The 17,494-nt window shown below is 42.2% G+C and overlaps 1 protein-coding gene across 1 annotated transcript in view; it reads left to right on the forward strand.

Moving 5' to 3' along the window:
• The window catches only part of atrnl1b (attractin-like 1b), a 412,284-nt gene that overhangs the window by 147,287 nt on the left and 247,503 nt on the right, over positions 1 to 17,494 (forward strand). Inside the window, exons 21-22 of the mRNA XM_042336792.1 lie at positions 6,278 to 6,371; positions 16,617 to 16,669. Coding sequence (XP_042192726.1) covers positions 6,278 to 6,371; positions 16,617 to 16,669 — 147 coding nt within the window. The remainder of the gene's footprint in view (positions 1 to 6,277; positions 6,372 to 16,616; positions 16,670 to 17,494) is intronic.

Here is a 17,494-nt window from a genome sequence, read left to right on the forward strand (position 1 = left end):
TTCAGTGGCAGCGAACGGATCAGCTCAGGCTTGCAGCGACGTCGGCGGGAATCAAAGGTTGATTTAAGACCCGCTTCTGATTCAGCTTCGCCAGTCTGACTGCCACCTAAAGTCTCGCCCCTGTGCCAGGAGGCTTTCGGCACCTGTACACGATGTGCAGCCAGGCGGCAAGGGAAGCTGGAAGTGTACGGCAGTTTCAGATGCGATGGGTCAATGATGCAACCCACGGTGTTTATAGAAGCAGGTATAACTGGTCTCACTGTCATTAAGATGATCAGTGAATCTGAATTAAAATTGGTGACTCGCTACATTGCTGTTTGTGTGACATCGCTGTGCACAACCTGGCTGCAGGTTCACCTACAAACACACAGTCACTGCACTTCACAGCAAAAATCCTGTGAAGCGCTTTGAGCAGTCTTGACGTTGTGACGAGATGATGTATAAACTGCACAGAATATTATAATGTGTGGACAAGCACTTTAGAAGAGAAACTGATTTCCATTAACCTTGAGGCATATTTCAAGGCCTCTTTTAATAGGTTAAAATCAACCCTCTTAATTGGGTGGTTGATAATTTTATTGTAATGAGAGCAATTCAATGAATTTTGTGATAAACGAAAGGACTGGAATTTTGTAAAGTGGATTTTTACTAACAAGATTCATGATAAATCTGTCAAGACCACATTTTAATTAGTTTTTGTTTGCATTCCTGACGTCAATGAAACTTCTTATCTAACCTTTACTATTTCTGCCAATGAAGAAATCATTCCTGTGACCAGGAAGATTATATATGCTGAGGCACTGCATGTTTACCGCTGACACCTCCATACTAGCTGCTGAGCAGCCACGCCATCAACTTGCAGTCATGTAGCACCCTCCGCTCCAGGTAGCGTCTCAGAGCGCTCAACAGTGGCAAAGCCTGAGCAGATAGATTTCTCAGAGACTTTGAGCTTGTGGTCTAGGCTGCGACCCAAGTCTTACCCTGGGGGAGCACTGCATTTCTGGATTGCCCTTCAGGTGAGATGTTAAACTGAGGTCCTGGGGCTTGTCTGTTTAGATGGATGTTAAAGGCAGCACTAGGACACGATTCCAAACGAGATTACAGTTTCTCTCTGTTTTTCCCAACCATCCTCCACTTAAGCTAATCATTCACCTACCGGGCTGTGTTTGAGACATTGCCTTGTGCAAATTGGTTGCCGCACGTTTGCCTACACTCCAGTGACTGCACTTTCACTTCACAGTAACTACTGTGAAGTACTGAGATGCCAACATGAATAATAATAATCCTTGCGTGAAGGGCGCAATACAAATGTCATTTTGTTGTTGTTTATGGGGATAAGGTGGTGTATCAAATATAAGGATGATTAGAGCACCGACAATTTGCATTTATATTGCGACATTCCCGTAGGTCAAAGTCTCTCCGAGTGCTCCATATTATATAATATGAAGGGATTTCAGCAGGAGACCAGTTTACAGCATGCGTGGCCTCATCTTTGCTGCTTTAGCGCCGTCAAACAAAACGTGACATTGAAATGGCTGATTGATAATAACGCAAACCCCCTTTCTTTCAGAAGCTCCAGCTGTAACTGACTATTATAGAATCTGCAAACCAAGCTGATGTAGAAATCTGGCATGGCCCATCTTTAAATACTATCAAGAGGACAATTAAACTGCAGTTGATTGTAAATCTTTTGGGGTTTTTTTTTTGGAAAAGGTGTGCTTGAGATTTTTGTTTTTGTTTTGTTGCATTGACCTGAATCATACAGAGCAGATCTTTGCGGAACCGAGAAACCAAATTGATTATTTGTTGCGGCAAGAGAACACTGTTTGCCTTTCCACTATCCCATAACAGATAGATGTGAGGATGGCTGTTTTGAATTTAGGTCAATTAGTTGTCCACCTCCCAAGTGTATAAATGAGATGCATGTGTCAGTTCTGCTGAGTCCCTGAGTGGGGCACATTCATGCTTAAACCCACAAGGAAGCTAACAGGCTGTATTTTTTTTGTGTGTGTTGTTCATTATATTTGTTTATTGAAATCATGAGTTTTCTGCCAAAGTCTTAAGCATATATTCTTGTATCATTATTTTGTATTCATTTGGAGTCCTGTAGCTCAGTGGTTAGAGCCCTCGCCCTGCAAGTGAGAGGTCCTGGGTTTGATTCCCGGGTAGGGAAAAAAGTTGGACATGTTTTCTTACTCCATACGCCTGTGTTTACCTAGCAGTAAGTAGGAACTCGGTTGTTCGTCGATTGGCGGATTGCTTTCCCGGAGGTAATAATCGCTTCAAAATAAATCAATAAAAATAATAATAATTTGGCCGCGCTGCTTTGGGCAATTGGCTTCTGTGTTTCATCCACAAAATATACAGTCACTTCACTTTACAGTATATTCTATGAAGTGCTCTGAGACGTCTCGAAGATGTGATAAGACGCTATATCAAATGCAAGGAATATTATTATATTGCTAATTTCCAAAACAAAGACAAACTCCCTTGTCCAGTGCCAAGGGATCTTTAACGCCCATCAGAGCAGATAGAAGGGACTTCGGTTAATGTCTCACCAGAAGGATGGCACCTGAAACAATGCAGCACACTCCTCGATGGCATTGGAGCGTAAGCTTAGACTATGCGAGTTCAGAGCCCTGAGGTGGGGCTTGAGCTCACAACCTTCTGGCTGAGAGGTGACTGAGACAGATGGCACCATTACATTTGTGCTCCCAACATTAACGGGTCGATGAATTTAAATGGTAGTTTGCCTAGAGATCCCCATTGACGTCTTTCAGGGGTGTCAGGTTCATATGTGGCGGGTGTGGTGTTGCCTGCACTTTCTACCCGACGTATCTTTGTGCTAAACTGGTGAATGTGCTCTGTATCGCTTGTAATCATTTAAAAATAATGGGCTTAAGTTGTCAGCATATTTGCATTCATAACCATAATCCTTTTAAAATCGGTACTGACTGATTAAGGTGCTTTCTCTTATCCTGTGGTGCAAACATCTTGATAGACCTTTCCATATTATTTTGAAGGAAAGCTCCCAAAACCCATTACTATACCACCGGGGATACTATTCCATTTAAGGATTAGAAAAGCTAAATCCTAGCAAAATGTAAAATGAAATAACATTGATTATAAAATACAACATTAATCTTTTTGCACTTTACGTGCTGATTTCACCACACAAAGACTTGGCCGAAGGCATGGTGCAAGAGGAAGGTCTTTAGACGGGACTTGAAGGGGGCAAGAGAGGGGGCGAGGCAGAGGGATTGCAGGATAGCGTTCCAGAGGGTGGGGGCAGAGATGCTGAATGCTCGACCGCCATTAGTTGGGCGGGAAGTGCGGGGGAAACTCACTTTGTTTATTTTGAAAAGGCGCAGTCACCTGTGGACCTGTCCCGAGCGAGTGTGGCGTTCATACTTGGAACTCTTAAGACTCGTTTGGATGCCTTTAAGCTCGACGATGGGTTTCCGCGCGTGTCTGACGCTCCCAACTGCTCAAATAAATTCTAGGAAATGGTTTGAAAAAAAACCCCAAAAAGTGGCAAACAAAAAAGCTTCAAAGCTTTCAGCAAAGGAGGAGCGACAATTAGTGAAGGTATCAGATCCCAAGAGCAAATTCGGTTCATGTCGCCAAGTGACTGGGAGAAAATCTCAGTCATCTCTGATGAATTAAAAAAAAGTCATAATATTCTTGGTGATTAATTCTCATGTATTCGTTTTTTTAAAAAAATTAATATTTCCTCATCCATTTAGTGCAATCGGCGCTGAAGACTGAGGAGATTGCTCAAGACCACTAAATTGTCCTGGCCAACAAATCCCCCAAAGAAAATCGGTCACTGACTCCATGACTGTCGATGGGACATTACTGTGCAAACTGACTGCCATGTTTCTCCCACAAAATACACAGTCAATCCACTTTACAGTCTATCCCGTGAAGCGCTTTGAGACGTCTTAACGGGGTAATAAGACGCTGTATCAAATGGAAGGATTATTATTATTGTGTATTTAATCGTGTTCAGACACGTATTGGGTTACTCACACATTGTTTCGCAAAGTGGGGATTCAGCCAAATTAGNTTTTTTTTACATATAATCCCACCTTTACATTTATTTTGAGTTTACTTTTTGGAAATAAAAATCGTTCTATCAGTAGAAATATATCCCCCAAAAAATAATCTCAACCTTTGATATTTTGGACAAGTGTCGTTTTGCTCAGGATTGAATTGCAACTGTGCTTCTCTAGGAATGTCTGCAATGTCTTGACACTATAGAATATATTGCTCAATTGGATTATTTTCTATCATATTTTCTACTGTAGATTACTTTTTTGTTAAAAAAAATGATTGAATGTAACAATAAATGATTCTCAAAAGTATTTTTTTTTCACAATTCCCCACTGAAAGAAAAAAAGGACGAGAAGATTACACTCACAAAAGTGGCATTTTATTCCTACAGATGGGGATGAGGTTAAACTTTCAGCTGCAGCTGAACTGAAAAGTGCTTTGTGTGCTATTATGGTCTCATTAAGCTCTTCATATTTTAATTTTGCACATTGGAATTCCATGCATACTGATTCAGCACATTTCTATATCCTTATTGTGTGTAATCAATAAGTATATAATCCAGCATCTGATAATTGATTGGATATGGGGCAAATATTTGAACTACGGAAAGTGCTTGGATGCAATTTTAAGATTGAAACGATGTCTTGATCGTGACTTTACAATTGCAATCTGGTTTATATCACCCGAACAGCTGAGCTATTGTGCGAGCGTTGAAAGAAGCAGTTGTGGCTATTTTGGCATGAAGCAGAACGTTCAAATATTAATGCAAATATGACCTGACCGCAAGTCTAAATTCACCTCATTCACAGGTGACATATTGACTTCAGTTGGATTTGATTGTCGTCGACTTGAATTCTGATGCACATTGCTGTTGGGGCTACCCTTCCTGCTCCCTTTAACAAATGCTTCCTTTGGATACACAAGAGAATACATTTCACTTGACACGTTGCTTACAAAAGGCCCAGTGTTGCTATTTAAAGTAAAGTCTAGAGTCTAGATAAATACACTTTGCTCCAAACACATAAACCATGATGTATTCTGTGAATTTATATTTTTTTGCAAGCTCTTAATCTAAACGCACGGTTCTTGGCAAATTGCTTATAAGCCATTCTTTTTTTTTATCGGGATTGGACTGTGTGAAATCTCGTTTGTACGTTGCAGTAGATGAATGTTCTCTGTATCGCTTTTATTTGCTGTGCCTCTCTTTCTCCCTGACCTCCTCGGAGAGGGGAAAGGACAGACAGCTTGTGACAATCTCCATGGCTGCCAATAATCTCTTACAACTAACCGCCTGATAGTTGAAATGTTCATCAAAGGGGCAGTAAATAATTAAGTTACTGTTCCTCCTTCCTTCATGTTCTTTTGCATTGAGGTGAGGCATTCCACGTATTCTGAATTTAGACTGGGGTCATGCCTTTTCTCTCAACTGGAATGGGCAGATCTAACCAACGAGCAGTAGGCGTATAGTCTCAAACACAATGCAATCAATCTCAGCGAAGTGGAAGCAATTTGCTGCTATTCTTCTGGTTCCAAATCTTTGAAATGATGTGAATTACTAAAATAGATTTCCAAAGGTTGTGAACGCACATTCTTAAATTCGAGAGCTGATTTTCCCAGCTGTTGTATTCTGTTAATTTATCCGCATCAAACAAACCCACATTTCCATGAAACTTGACGCAGGTTGCAATTATCACACTTTACTGGTAAAGTCCAGGAATCGAGTGAATATTGAGGTTAATTTCAACATAAGCATAGCCTTTACTCCATCTCAATTGTATTGAAAGCTCAAATCGCTATTTCTTTTTAAAACTGCAATATTGATGTCGTTAACCCATCCATATCTTTGTCAAAACTCATCAGACTAACAGTTGGCATCTGAGTGATGCCATTGTAGAGACAGAATCAGACTAAATCGGGTGCACCTACAATCCACATTTTTTTATTGTGCGAGTGCGTGAGAGAGAGATGCACCATTTTCTCCCTGTTTGGATTTCTGCGCCTTGCACTATCCTCAGTCGTGAGTTTAAGCAGATTGGTGACTTGCACCCAGCCCAGTATAGAGCTAAATAAACCTCTTAAGTTTCATTCTTGAAGTCGATGAACGTTTCCGAATTCCTCCTAAAGATTTAAAACCCAGTAACCGCTCTTGGGGGTCCATTGTTGGTTATTTCATTGTGACGGTTGTTGCCTTAACGTAAAGGAACATTTCTTTGCTCCACAGCTTGCAAATGCAATGGACATGCAAACGCTTGCCAGGCACAAACAGGGAAATGCTTTTGCACCACGAAGGGAATCAAAGGAGATCAATGCCAGTTGTAAGTATTTGTGCGTCTGATTATTTTACTCGTCTTGATTTACTGTGTTATAAAAATGAAGCATTTGTCTATACCCTGGGACAACCCTAAACACGCCCAAAACTCCCTGGCTCCCCATCCCCCAGAGGATAGAGTTCAAAATCCTCGTCCTTGCCTTCAAGGCCCTCCACGGCCTTGCTCCTCCCTACCTCTGCGACCTGCTGGCCCTGTTTCAACCTGTTCGCTCGCTCCGCTCAGCAGGCTTGCTCCACGTCCCCCGCCCGGCCCTCCCCACCATTGTCGGTTGGGTCTTCAGCCTCTCTGCTCCCACCTGATTGAACTCCATCCCACATTCCCTTCGCCTCACTGCCTCCCTTGCCTCCTTCAAGGCACGTCTCAAGACCCTACTCTTCGACCATTGCCTTCAGCCACCCTCCTCCCCTCCCTGCCCTCCACCCTCCCATCTCCCGACACCCCCCAGCTTGGGTACAAATCCCTGACTGTCCAGCACCTTGGGATGTCCGCCTGACGTGAAAGGCGCTGTACAAACTTAATTTGGTATTATATTATATTGAAGTGCTAACATCAAACAAAGAATCATCACAAAACGAGTAACTGGCTTTGTTCAGCCTTGGTATTGTTGGAAGCAAATAAGGATGCAACAACGGAAATGATTTTGAAAGAATAAGTTAGACAAGGTGGGGGAGCGCACTGTGCTTTTTTGTTATTTCTTTCAATGTTTGTTGCTCGACGATAACGAACTATGTGTTGCTGGTAATTTTTTCCAAGTACTTGGCAGTTGAGTTGAAAAGAAATATTTGCTTATGAACCTTCAAATGTAAATGTTTTGGAAATGTGATTTGCCTTGTCAAAGCATTTGTCATTTCACTTGCAACTTAATTCAATTAAAAATCGCTTTTTTCCCCCCACCCCAAATGTGCTACCTACATTATTAGAAATTATGCAAAATGGCTTGCCTATTGGAGTCTATCGGAGACTGTCCCTTTTTTAAATCTTGAATGGGAGAAATTAATCCTCACTCTAAAATAAAGTTCAATGAATCCTTGATTTGGTCGATGTCTTACGATCCTTCTATCTTGACATTTTGAATTGAGTTCGATTAAATTTGATCAAACTTGAACAAAATTGAACCCTTGTCCTATTATTGCAACAGAATTCCTTCAACAAAACAGTCTCACCTTTAGAATGTGCCCCAGTATAGTGCTTCTCGTGAGCAAACAGTAAGTGAATGCAACATCCGAAGCTCAGCGCACTAAAATTCTGTTGCCCATGAAGCATTTGAGTACAGGAAGCAACCTCCACAATGGCCATTTCATATCACGCCTTTATAATGATAATAATCCTTGCATTTGATACAACGCCTTATCAGCTCTTCGAGACGTCTCAAAGCGCTTCACAGAATATACACCATAAAACGTAGCGACTGTATATTTTGTGGGCGAAACGCGGCAGCCAAATTGCACACAGGACTGTCCCACAAACAGCTGTGGATTGAGTCACCAAATTAATATTATTATTTTATTATCACACGATGTCTTGCTCATAACGGGTTTGGTGTGTAGTGTCACGATCCATTTGCGGACACTGGGGCCTGCTATTTGAAAGCACATTTGGGTTCTGAAGCCCTGTGTACAATGTGTGTTGGTTACTTAATTGTGTACTATTTTTATTGAACATAGACTGCTTGCTCAGAGATTTTCTTATTCCAGTTGTGGTTGTGCGCAACGCTGAAATGTTATCCACGAGCTTTTTTTTCTCTCCTCCCAAAAAAATATGATTGCAAGCTGAAATTTTAAAGACTTGTTACTTGAAGCCCTGAAGGATTTTAGCATCTTCTCGTGTAAAGTCAACATCGGGTCAAGCAGAATCAGAATGTAAAGCAAATTACAATCCTACAAGGCATAAAAACCACGCGCACGCTATGTTAGGATTTGAGTGGAGATTTGTTAAAATTCTGCAGCAGGCATTTTCAAGAGTTCTTAGATCTGTGGAGTCTTGCAGCTCAGTGGTTAGAGCACTCGCTTTGCAAGCGAAAGACCTGAATTCAATTCCAGGCAGAGGGCGAAACCTTGGGCAAGTTTCCTTACTCCACACAGAGCCTAATAATAATCCCTCCAAAACCGAAAACAATAATAAATTGGTCATTTTCAATCCATGACTGTTTGTGGGACATTGCTGTGCGTAATTGGCTGCCGCGTTCGCCCACAAATATACGGTCAATTCACTTTACAGTATATTCTGTGAAGCGCTTTGGGCCGTCTAGAAGACGTGAAAAGCGCTATATCAAATGCAAGGATTATTATTATTATCATTATTATCTGGCTGGAATAGGTGTCGTGAAACCCCACGATCATTACAGATGATTTAACATTGCAATGCAGTGCTACCTGGTTATGAGACACTTTATTTATAAGTGCTGGTTTATTTATCTTTAACACAAAGACTGTGTGGATCCCCTTCAACTCTGCAGGTGTGCAGCTGGATGCTTCGATCACCGTCCATGTGCCAATTTGCGCACTTAAAAACGGCCGACTTCTTTGCCAACATCACTTCCTATGTTGCCCAGTACAACAGAAGTGACATCAGTAGCAACCTGTCGACCTTTCATCAGTGCGCGAGCCAGCTGATTGTGCGCGTGCGCTGTGAATTATTACTATTCCGAATAATAATTTGGTCACCCAATCCACGTCTGTGTGTGGGACACTGCCGTGCGCAATTGGTTGCCGCGTTTCGCCCACAAAACACACAGTCACTACGCTTCACCATGTATTCTGTGAAGCGCTTTGAGCCGTCTCGAAGAAGCGATAAGGCGCTATATCAAATGCAAGGATTATTATTATTATGGCTATCGTGGTCTTGTTCTGAAGCAGTTTTTATCGACCTCCCTTACTTCCCCTTACAATGAGGCCCCACTGTGTTTTACAACACGTCAGATGACTCGAAGGTTTGCAATTATTTTTCAAAACTCTAGGAATTTTTGTGCCGATGTAGCTTGCTTGTGAGATAAGCACTACTCTCTCAGTTGCCAGGAGACTAGGGAACATTTGCAGAAAGAAAGACTCGTTAATTTCCAAACGTATAAACCCGCTCTGATTTGATCGGCTGCCAAAACAAGCATTTATCCGCCCCACTGATGGTTATGAGGAGTCAGATCAGCGAGTTCAGAAAATTCTTTTTACAAGGCAGTATTTTTTTTTAACCAACATTTTCTGCACTTAACAGACATTAAGCAGTTTACGCATAAATCATGAGTTAATATAATTTTTTTTCCCCAAAGTTGGCGAGCAGTGACGAGAAGTTGCATAAATGTCTTGGAACTATTGTGCCTGGACTGGCTCTCTGAAAGAGCTTTTATTAGCCCCCACACGGGCTAATAATTTTCCATGCCAGATGTTAATCCAATTCGCTAGTCCTAACGGAGGTGGATTGTGCCTCAACCACCATTATTGGCAGGGCGTTCCACAAACCTCTGTTTTTTTTAAAAGAAAAACTCCCAACCTCTCCCTTTGCTCTTTGGTGATTACAGTAAAACTCGCACAAGTCTTGTCTTTAGGAATCGTACAGATGCCTAAATCATACAGGTACCCGAGTCCCGTTTAGTTTACTATCAAAACCAATTCGATTTCTGGGCACTTTCATTTCCTAACTCGAAACTGCGCTCCCCTACCCTCCGTTACACCCTCACTTACCGGCTGTGTTGAATTGTAGGCAGTGATGTCCTGACCAGTTGACACATGCGCACTTCCCAGCCGGCTGATTGAATCGCGGGTAACATCGCCTTGACCCGTCACACCATGCACACTTACTGACTGCAGTGGCAAACTACCTCTTGTGCACTGATTGAATTGCAACCACCACAACAGCAACACCATCAAGATTACATGTGTATAGCACCTTTCACGTCGGGAGGACGTCTCAAGGCGCTGGACAGTGTACAGCTTTTCAGACCCGAGCTGGGGTCAGGGGGGGGAGGGGAAGGGGGTGGCCGATGGCATGGTCGAAGAGGAGGGTTTTGAGGTGGGACTTGAAGGAGGCTAAGGAGGGGGCGAGGCGGAGTGACTGGGGGATGAGAAGTCGCGGGTGGAATGGCTGAAGGCTCTCCCGTCAATGGTGGGGCGGGTGGGTCGGGGGACGTGGAGCTGACCAGAGCCGGCTGAGCGGAGGGAACGGGCGGATTGTTAGCGGGTTAGGAGGTCGCAGAGGTAGGGTGGGGTGAGGCCATGGAGGGCTTTGTAGGTGAGGACCAGGATCTTGAACTGGATCCTCTGAAAGATAGAGAATCAGTGGAGTCGGGTGAGAGTGGGGGAGATGGCGTCACGGAGTTTGGTGCGGGAGAGGACATGAGCTGCAGAGTTCTGGATTGCCTGCGGCCTGTGGAGGGAGGAGTTGGGAAGGCCAACAAGCAGGGGGTTTGCATAGTTGAGCCTGGATGTGATGAAGGCATGAACAAGAATTAAATTACGCATTACAATTACGCATGCGCAGTGTAGATAGTTGATTAAAGCATATTTTGTACAATTTATACAGTTTGCCCATAACTAGGATTTCACCCAAGTCGTATTAAAATGTTCTGGTCCTGACTGATACGACTGATGTGAGTTTTACTGTACCTTTAAATTCACGCTCTCTGACTACTGACTCACTGACCAGTGGAAATAATTTCTCCCCATCTTAAATAGCCGTTCTCATACTTAATCGAATGTGGATTAGTCCTGGAATATTGCCACTTTTATCAGTTGCAAATCAGATGCTGGGTTTGCTCGCGTCCAGAGCCACGACAATGAACCATAAATATCTAAAGTAAATCAAGAGGAAGTGACAAACTCGTTGTTTATTTCCAAACACGTAGCCGCTAGTTGATGAAATTGAACATCAGGCAATTGTAGGTAAATTGCAGTATTTATGTTTGTATCATTGTGCAAGACCCACGAATGCTGACCCCGCTCAGACTTGTGAAGTGACAGGGTATGGACAAATCTAACCATCTTGAAATGACACTTATTGTTTGCTTCCACTGGGAACATCTGTTTCTTTGCAGAAATAACCTCTGCATTGAAATTGTTTTTTCTTGGGAGGGACGTGCGAGAAAAGTGTTCATTAAATCTATATATCCTGATGTTGTGATACGGTTATTACACATCAGATGTAAAAACGCAGGGTTGAGAGGTGATTTACTTTAAAAGCTAGAAAGTGTGGAAACGTATCTCTCTGTTAATATTTCAATAACTTTCTTGGACCAGGTTTAAGATACCTATGTCTGAAAGAAGCCCTCTTCTGTTCATTTTGCAGTGGAAAGTACATTTAAATATATTAATACTGCATCAAGCAGCACACACACGATTTCACAGAATGAACATCTGATTTCTTCCAACTTAATCCAGGAAAGCACCTTCAGTGCTAATACTGATGTTTATTTTATGGCATTGGATTTGAAAGCATTTCATGAGGATGATTGCAACTAAGGTCTTTGCTAAGGGAGCTAGGTCAAAATGGAGAGAGGTGCCAAGCAGTGTGCCTCAGGAGCCTGTACTGGGACCCCTCCTGTGCCTTGTATATATATATATCAATGACCTGAATTTACAGAGGCAGTGTAAGATAGTTACGTTTGCAGATGACACCAAGTTGGCAGGGAAACGTGGAATCAGAGGAGGCAGCAAAGATCCTAAAAAAAATACCAGTAATAATAATCCTTGCATTTGATACAGCGTCTTACCGTGTCTCCGAGAGCTGTCTCAAAGCGCTTCACGGAGCATACTGTGAAGTGAATAGACCGTATGTTTTGTAGGCGATTCATGGCAGCCAATTTGCACTCAGCAGCGTCCATCCCGCAAACAGTCGTGAATTGAGTGACCAAGTTATTATCTTTTTTTTGCAACGCTCTGCCTCATAACCAGATATCTTTCTGATTTGTTTCCAGCACAGCAATATCTTTGCAACCACTAATCTGGGCAGGGTTCAACCAGTGCATTTGAAATCAGCGTCGTCTCTTTTGTTTTCGTGTTGCGGTGTATCTCTCTGCTATTCCAACATGTTTTTTTGATTGCAGCAGTGATTGAACTTCTGATCTCAGTGATTTTTTTTGCAAAAAAACGAAATCCCTTTCCTAATTTGCATGCTACAGGGCTGTCTAATCCCCCATATTCTACACCCTTGTACTGGTTGCTTGGGTTTGTAGCATTTAATTTACATCTATCTACATTGAACTGCATTTGTTGTCCCTGGCTACAGTTTCCCTGAAGATCTGTATCCATCTGTTATTCATTTTTTGCTCGGTCTCGAATGTTAATACAAGTACCTGCAAAATGTAGGGCTGTTGCTTTCAATATTCTGGTACGTGCTGTTATTTTGTGTGCCCATTTGTACCCCTTTTCAGCCCAAAGAGTTTCGATTTATGGCTGCACTTAAAATGTCACAGAGAAATTGAACTAAAGAAAAACAAAATTGGATAATTAATCTGCTTTCGTGGTTGACCTTTTTTTATGTGTGTTATTGATAGAAAAATATTGTTGCATACATACATGCACGCACCCATGCACACATACATATACACGCACAAACTATTTCTGAAGTATCTACGTATAGTTTGGGAAAATGCCAGATATCTGATTCGGTTTCAAGCAGTTTATATTTTCTTTTCTATGCAGTTACCAGTCAGGAGTAAGTCATAGGCTAATCTTAATAAGCATCTGTTATCTGTAATGAGAACCAGTAATGTTTTCCTTTGATTTCCTTAAAAAAAAGGAGATTTGAGGATTCTTTCCCAGTGCCCCTAACACCTGTTCATTTTAATTGCCAGTTTTGCAGTTTACATTTCTCCATCACCAACATTGAGGCAGTTGTAGCCATAGAAGCTATAGAATAATAATAATATTCCTTGCATTTGCTATAGCGCCATATCATGTCTCAAAGCGCTTCACAGGATACACTGTAAAGAAAATTGACTGTATATTTTATAGCGAAACATGGCAGATAATTGCGCACAACAGTGTCCCCACAAACAGTCGTGGATTAAGTGACCAAATTATTAAATTATTTTTGGAAGGGATTATTACTCCCAGGAAAACGATGTGCCAATCGACTAACAACCGGGTTCCTACTTACTGCTAGATAAACAGAGGCGTGTGGAGTAAGGAAACTTGCCCAACATTTCGCCCTGCCCGGGAATCAAACCCAGGTCCTCTCGCTTGTGAGGCGAGTAATAATAATAATAATCCTTGCATTTGATATAGCGCTTTTCACGTCGGGAGGACGTCCCAAAGCGCTTCACAGAACACACTGTAAAGTGAATTGACTGTATATTTGTGGGCGAATGTGGCAGCCAATTGCGCACAGCAATGTCCCACAAACAGTCGTGGATTGTAAATGACCAATTTATTATTGTTTTTGGTTTTGGAGGGATTATTATTAGGTGTGTGGAGTAAGGAAACTTGCCCAAGGTTTCGCCCTGACCTGTCTGGAATTGAACTCAGGTCTCTCGCTTACAAAGCGAGTGCTCTAACCATTGAGCTACAGGACTCCACAAGCTGGGGCTACATGTGGTTCCAATTTTCATGCAAATATATTTTTAAGCTCCAGTCATTTATTCGCCCACAAAGTACACAGTCATACCATATGACAATATCCCGGTGTCCCGGCCAACAAACCCCCAGATAAAATTGGTCATTCACTTTGTGGCTGTTTGCGGCACATTGGCTTAAGGCACTTTGGCTGCAGCGTTTGCCAACAAATCCCCAGTCATTGCAGTTCAAGAGGAATACGCTTTGAGACATCTTCACGGTGTAATAAGGCGCTATATCAAATGCAACGATCATTATTGTTATTTATTTAATAATACACTAGATTTTCCCGAAACAAAACCTGAGGTGACTAGACACCAGATGCCCTACGGATGGATGATGATAATAATAATAATTAATAATAATCCTTGCATTTGATTTAGCGCCTTATCACGTCCTTAATGGCAATGTTGTCGGTGATGGTGCACTGAGTTAAGGATCGGGTCAAAATAAACTTGAGAGAGACGCTGCCTGTCGGTAATTACGGCAGATCTTTGTATTGAAGCCGGGTTACCTCGCAAATCAATGCTCGAGTCTCGTGGGTCATACAGTTTTTAATACGAAGAAACATTCAACGCAGGCAGAAACTGTTATAACGGCAGAGATAAAAGGCAAATCTGCCATTACATTACAATGACATGGCTAATCGGGTTTAATTTAGGAGATCAGTGCCACATGTGCATAAAGCTTCTTTATTCACAGCGTTCCGCCTGCCACCAGGGAGTGTCCTCTGCCGTGCATTACACTTGTTAACTGCGAGTACTCTTTACTGTCGGACTGCGTAAAAGAAGTCGGGCCTTCCGAACAACCGTGGTGCAAACGTTACATCAGAAATCTGCTCAACCATTCGATTTAGAAAAGAAAATGCAAGCGTTTACCTAACTTGTGTTTGCATCGCTTTTTGCAGAGTTTGATCCTGTGTGGTGAAGTTAAATTTTTTGCTCCAGCTCGTTAGCAAAAGGCAGTTAACGAATGATAGTAATACTTATTATTTCATCAAGGTGTCTCATAGTGCTGCATAGGATAGGCTGTCAAGTGGTATTAGCATATGTATTTTGCGGGCGAATGCGGCAGCTAATTTGCGCACAGCGATGCCGCACAAACAGTGAGTGAGTAGCCAATCTTATTTTAGGGGGAATTTTAGTTTGCCCTCAAAACACACCAGTCACGCCACTTTTTGGCATATGCTGTGAAGCGCTTTGAGACAGCTAGACGATGTGGTAAGGCGCTATAGGGAAAAAGCAAGGATGATTGTCTATAATAAAAAGAGAGCACAATACAGTGAATTTCTTGAATACAATAATATTCCTTGAATTTATTGAGCCAACGAGGAAGATTTTTTAAATAGTCACTTTTGGACAACCAGTCTCCCCTCTGAGTTCCCGTTTCATATTTTATTCAGACATCACCGTGTAAAACAAAGACAGTGTGAGTTGATTGATTTTTTTTCCTCTCTCGCACCATTGTGCAACCTTGGATTAACATTTGCAAATGCCTGCAGCATCGTGTAGCAGATATTAATCATTTGTTTAGTCACAATGAAAACGAAAAGTGCTAATTACTCAAGAAGTCAAAGCAATTGTAATTTCCAGCAGCTTTTGTGTGTTTACTAGGGCGAACAGTGCGGTTGTGTACTGACACATCAGAATACAAGCATAAAAGAACAATGCTGTAAATGTAGCTCGTGACTTGCCAGTCAACAAATTGTCAAACAGCAGGAAATAGCAGGAACAGGACATCTCTCTAATGGCCCACAGGGCCCCTTATGTTGGAGCAATTTTATAATCGCTTACTCTTTCTCCTGTGCCAACAGTGTGGGGAAAAAAATCTGCAAAATGGTAGCCCACTCGCATCACAGTGCTGCTGTTGGCAAATTGTTCCAGTCTGCGGGTTCCTTCCCGCAATCACCTCGCGTGCATTTCACTCCCATTATCACACGCACTCATCTCATTGCTCACGTGCACTCGGTCTCACACCTACAACCCCACGCACCCACACACACCCTCTAGGGGGAGGTGGTAACGAACAGACCCTTCTTCTCACAGATATCTCCTTGGACAAGTTTGTCTCCTAAGTTTCGCCCACAAAATACACAGTGAGTTCAGTTTACAGTGTACTCTGTGAAATGCTTTGAAACGTCTCGAACACGTGATAAGGCGCCAGATCAAATGCAAGGATTATTAATGGAAAGCCAAACACTGAAATTTTCGCTTGACCTTTATAGAATCGTAGAATATTACAACACAGAAGGAGGCCATTCAGTCCCGCTCTCCACCTCTTTCCCTACAATCTTTGCAAATTTTTTCTTTTCAAGTACCTATCCAATTCCCTTTTGAAAGTTGTCATTGAATCTGTTATAGAATCGTAGACTCCTGTGTTAGACTCCTTTACACAAATGATGATCGGGACACTCACGAGGGTTTGAAATTTGGGGAGGTTAGGCGATCACTCTGTTGTTGCGTTTCCTGCATTATCATAGAGGATTAATATTTAAAGGGTTCTGTTCACGAAGAAAAGGAATCGCATGAAGCCAACCTGGCAACTTGATGCATTGCTTCTGGACAAATGGCCAACGTAATGATCTGGGCCCCACATTCAGTTGCTTGTAATGTTTAAAGTAACTCACTAAGTGGCATTTCTAACCCCGATTTATTTTTGCCTCATTTGTTTTTTTGTTTTTCTTGCCCAGATGTGAATCAGACAACCGTTACCTTGGGAACCCACTCCGAGGAACCTGCTATTGTAAGTATTTCCGTTTCTCATTCAATTTTTGGAAATGGCAGGTCGAAAGATAAGACTTTGAGCTCATTAATCTGGGCTGACATCTCCAGTGCAGTGCCAGGAGAGCACCGTGCTATCAGAGGTGGCTTCCTGTATGTGTGAGGTTAACCTGAGAAGTCATCTGCCTGTCCAGGTGGGCATTAAGTGAGGAGGTGATGTTTAATTTAAACAAAACTTTGGTTAGACCACATTTGGAGCAAGAAGGATGCAGCATAGATGCAAAGAGTAGCTCAATGTGGAGTCCTTTGGCTCACTGGTTAGAGCACTCGCCTTGCAAGCGAGAACCTGGCTTCGATTCCCGGGCAGGGCGAAACTTTGGGCAAGCTTCTTTATTCCACATGCCTCTGTTTACCCAGCAGTAAATAGGAATCTCGCTGTTAATCGATTGGCGGATCGCTTTTCCGGGGGTAATAATTCCTTAAAATAATAATAAATTGGTCACCTCAACTCCTGACTATTTGTGGGACACTGCTGTGCGCAATTGCTGCAATGTTTCGCCCACGAAATATACAGTAAATTCACTTTACAGTATTTTCTGTGAAGCGCTTTGAGACGTCTCGAAGACGCTAAGGCGCGAAATCAAATGTAAGGGTTATTAGTATAATTGTTAAAGAGTGCAGCATAGATTTACAAAGATGATACCAGGATTGTCAGGTTACTGCTATCAAGATAGACTGGAGGGGTTGGGCCTTTTTGTTTTGCTAGAGATGAGATGTTTAAGGGGAGTCCTAATAGGAGCATTTAAAATTATAAAAAGGTTTGATAAGGTTAACATAAATAGGCTAT

Source organism: Callorhinchus milii, unplaced genomic scaffold, assembly GCF_018977255.1.
Source record: "Callorhinchus milii isolate IMCB2004 unplaced genomic scaffold, IMCB_Cmil_1.0 Scaffold7, whole genome shotgun sequence".
Classification (NCBI taxonomy): domain Eukaryota; kingdom Metazoa; phylum Chordata; class Chondrichthyes; order Chimaeriformes; family Callorhinchidae; genus Callorhinchus; species Callorhinchus milii.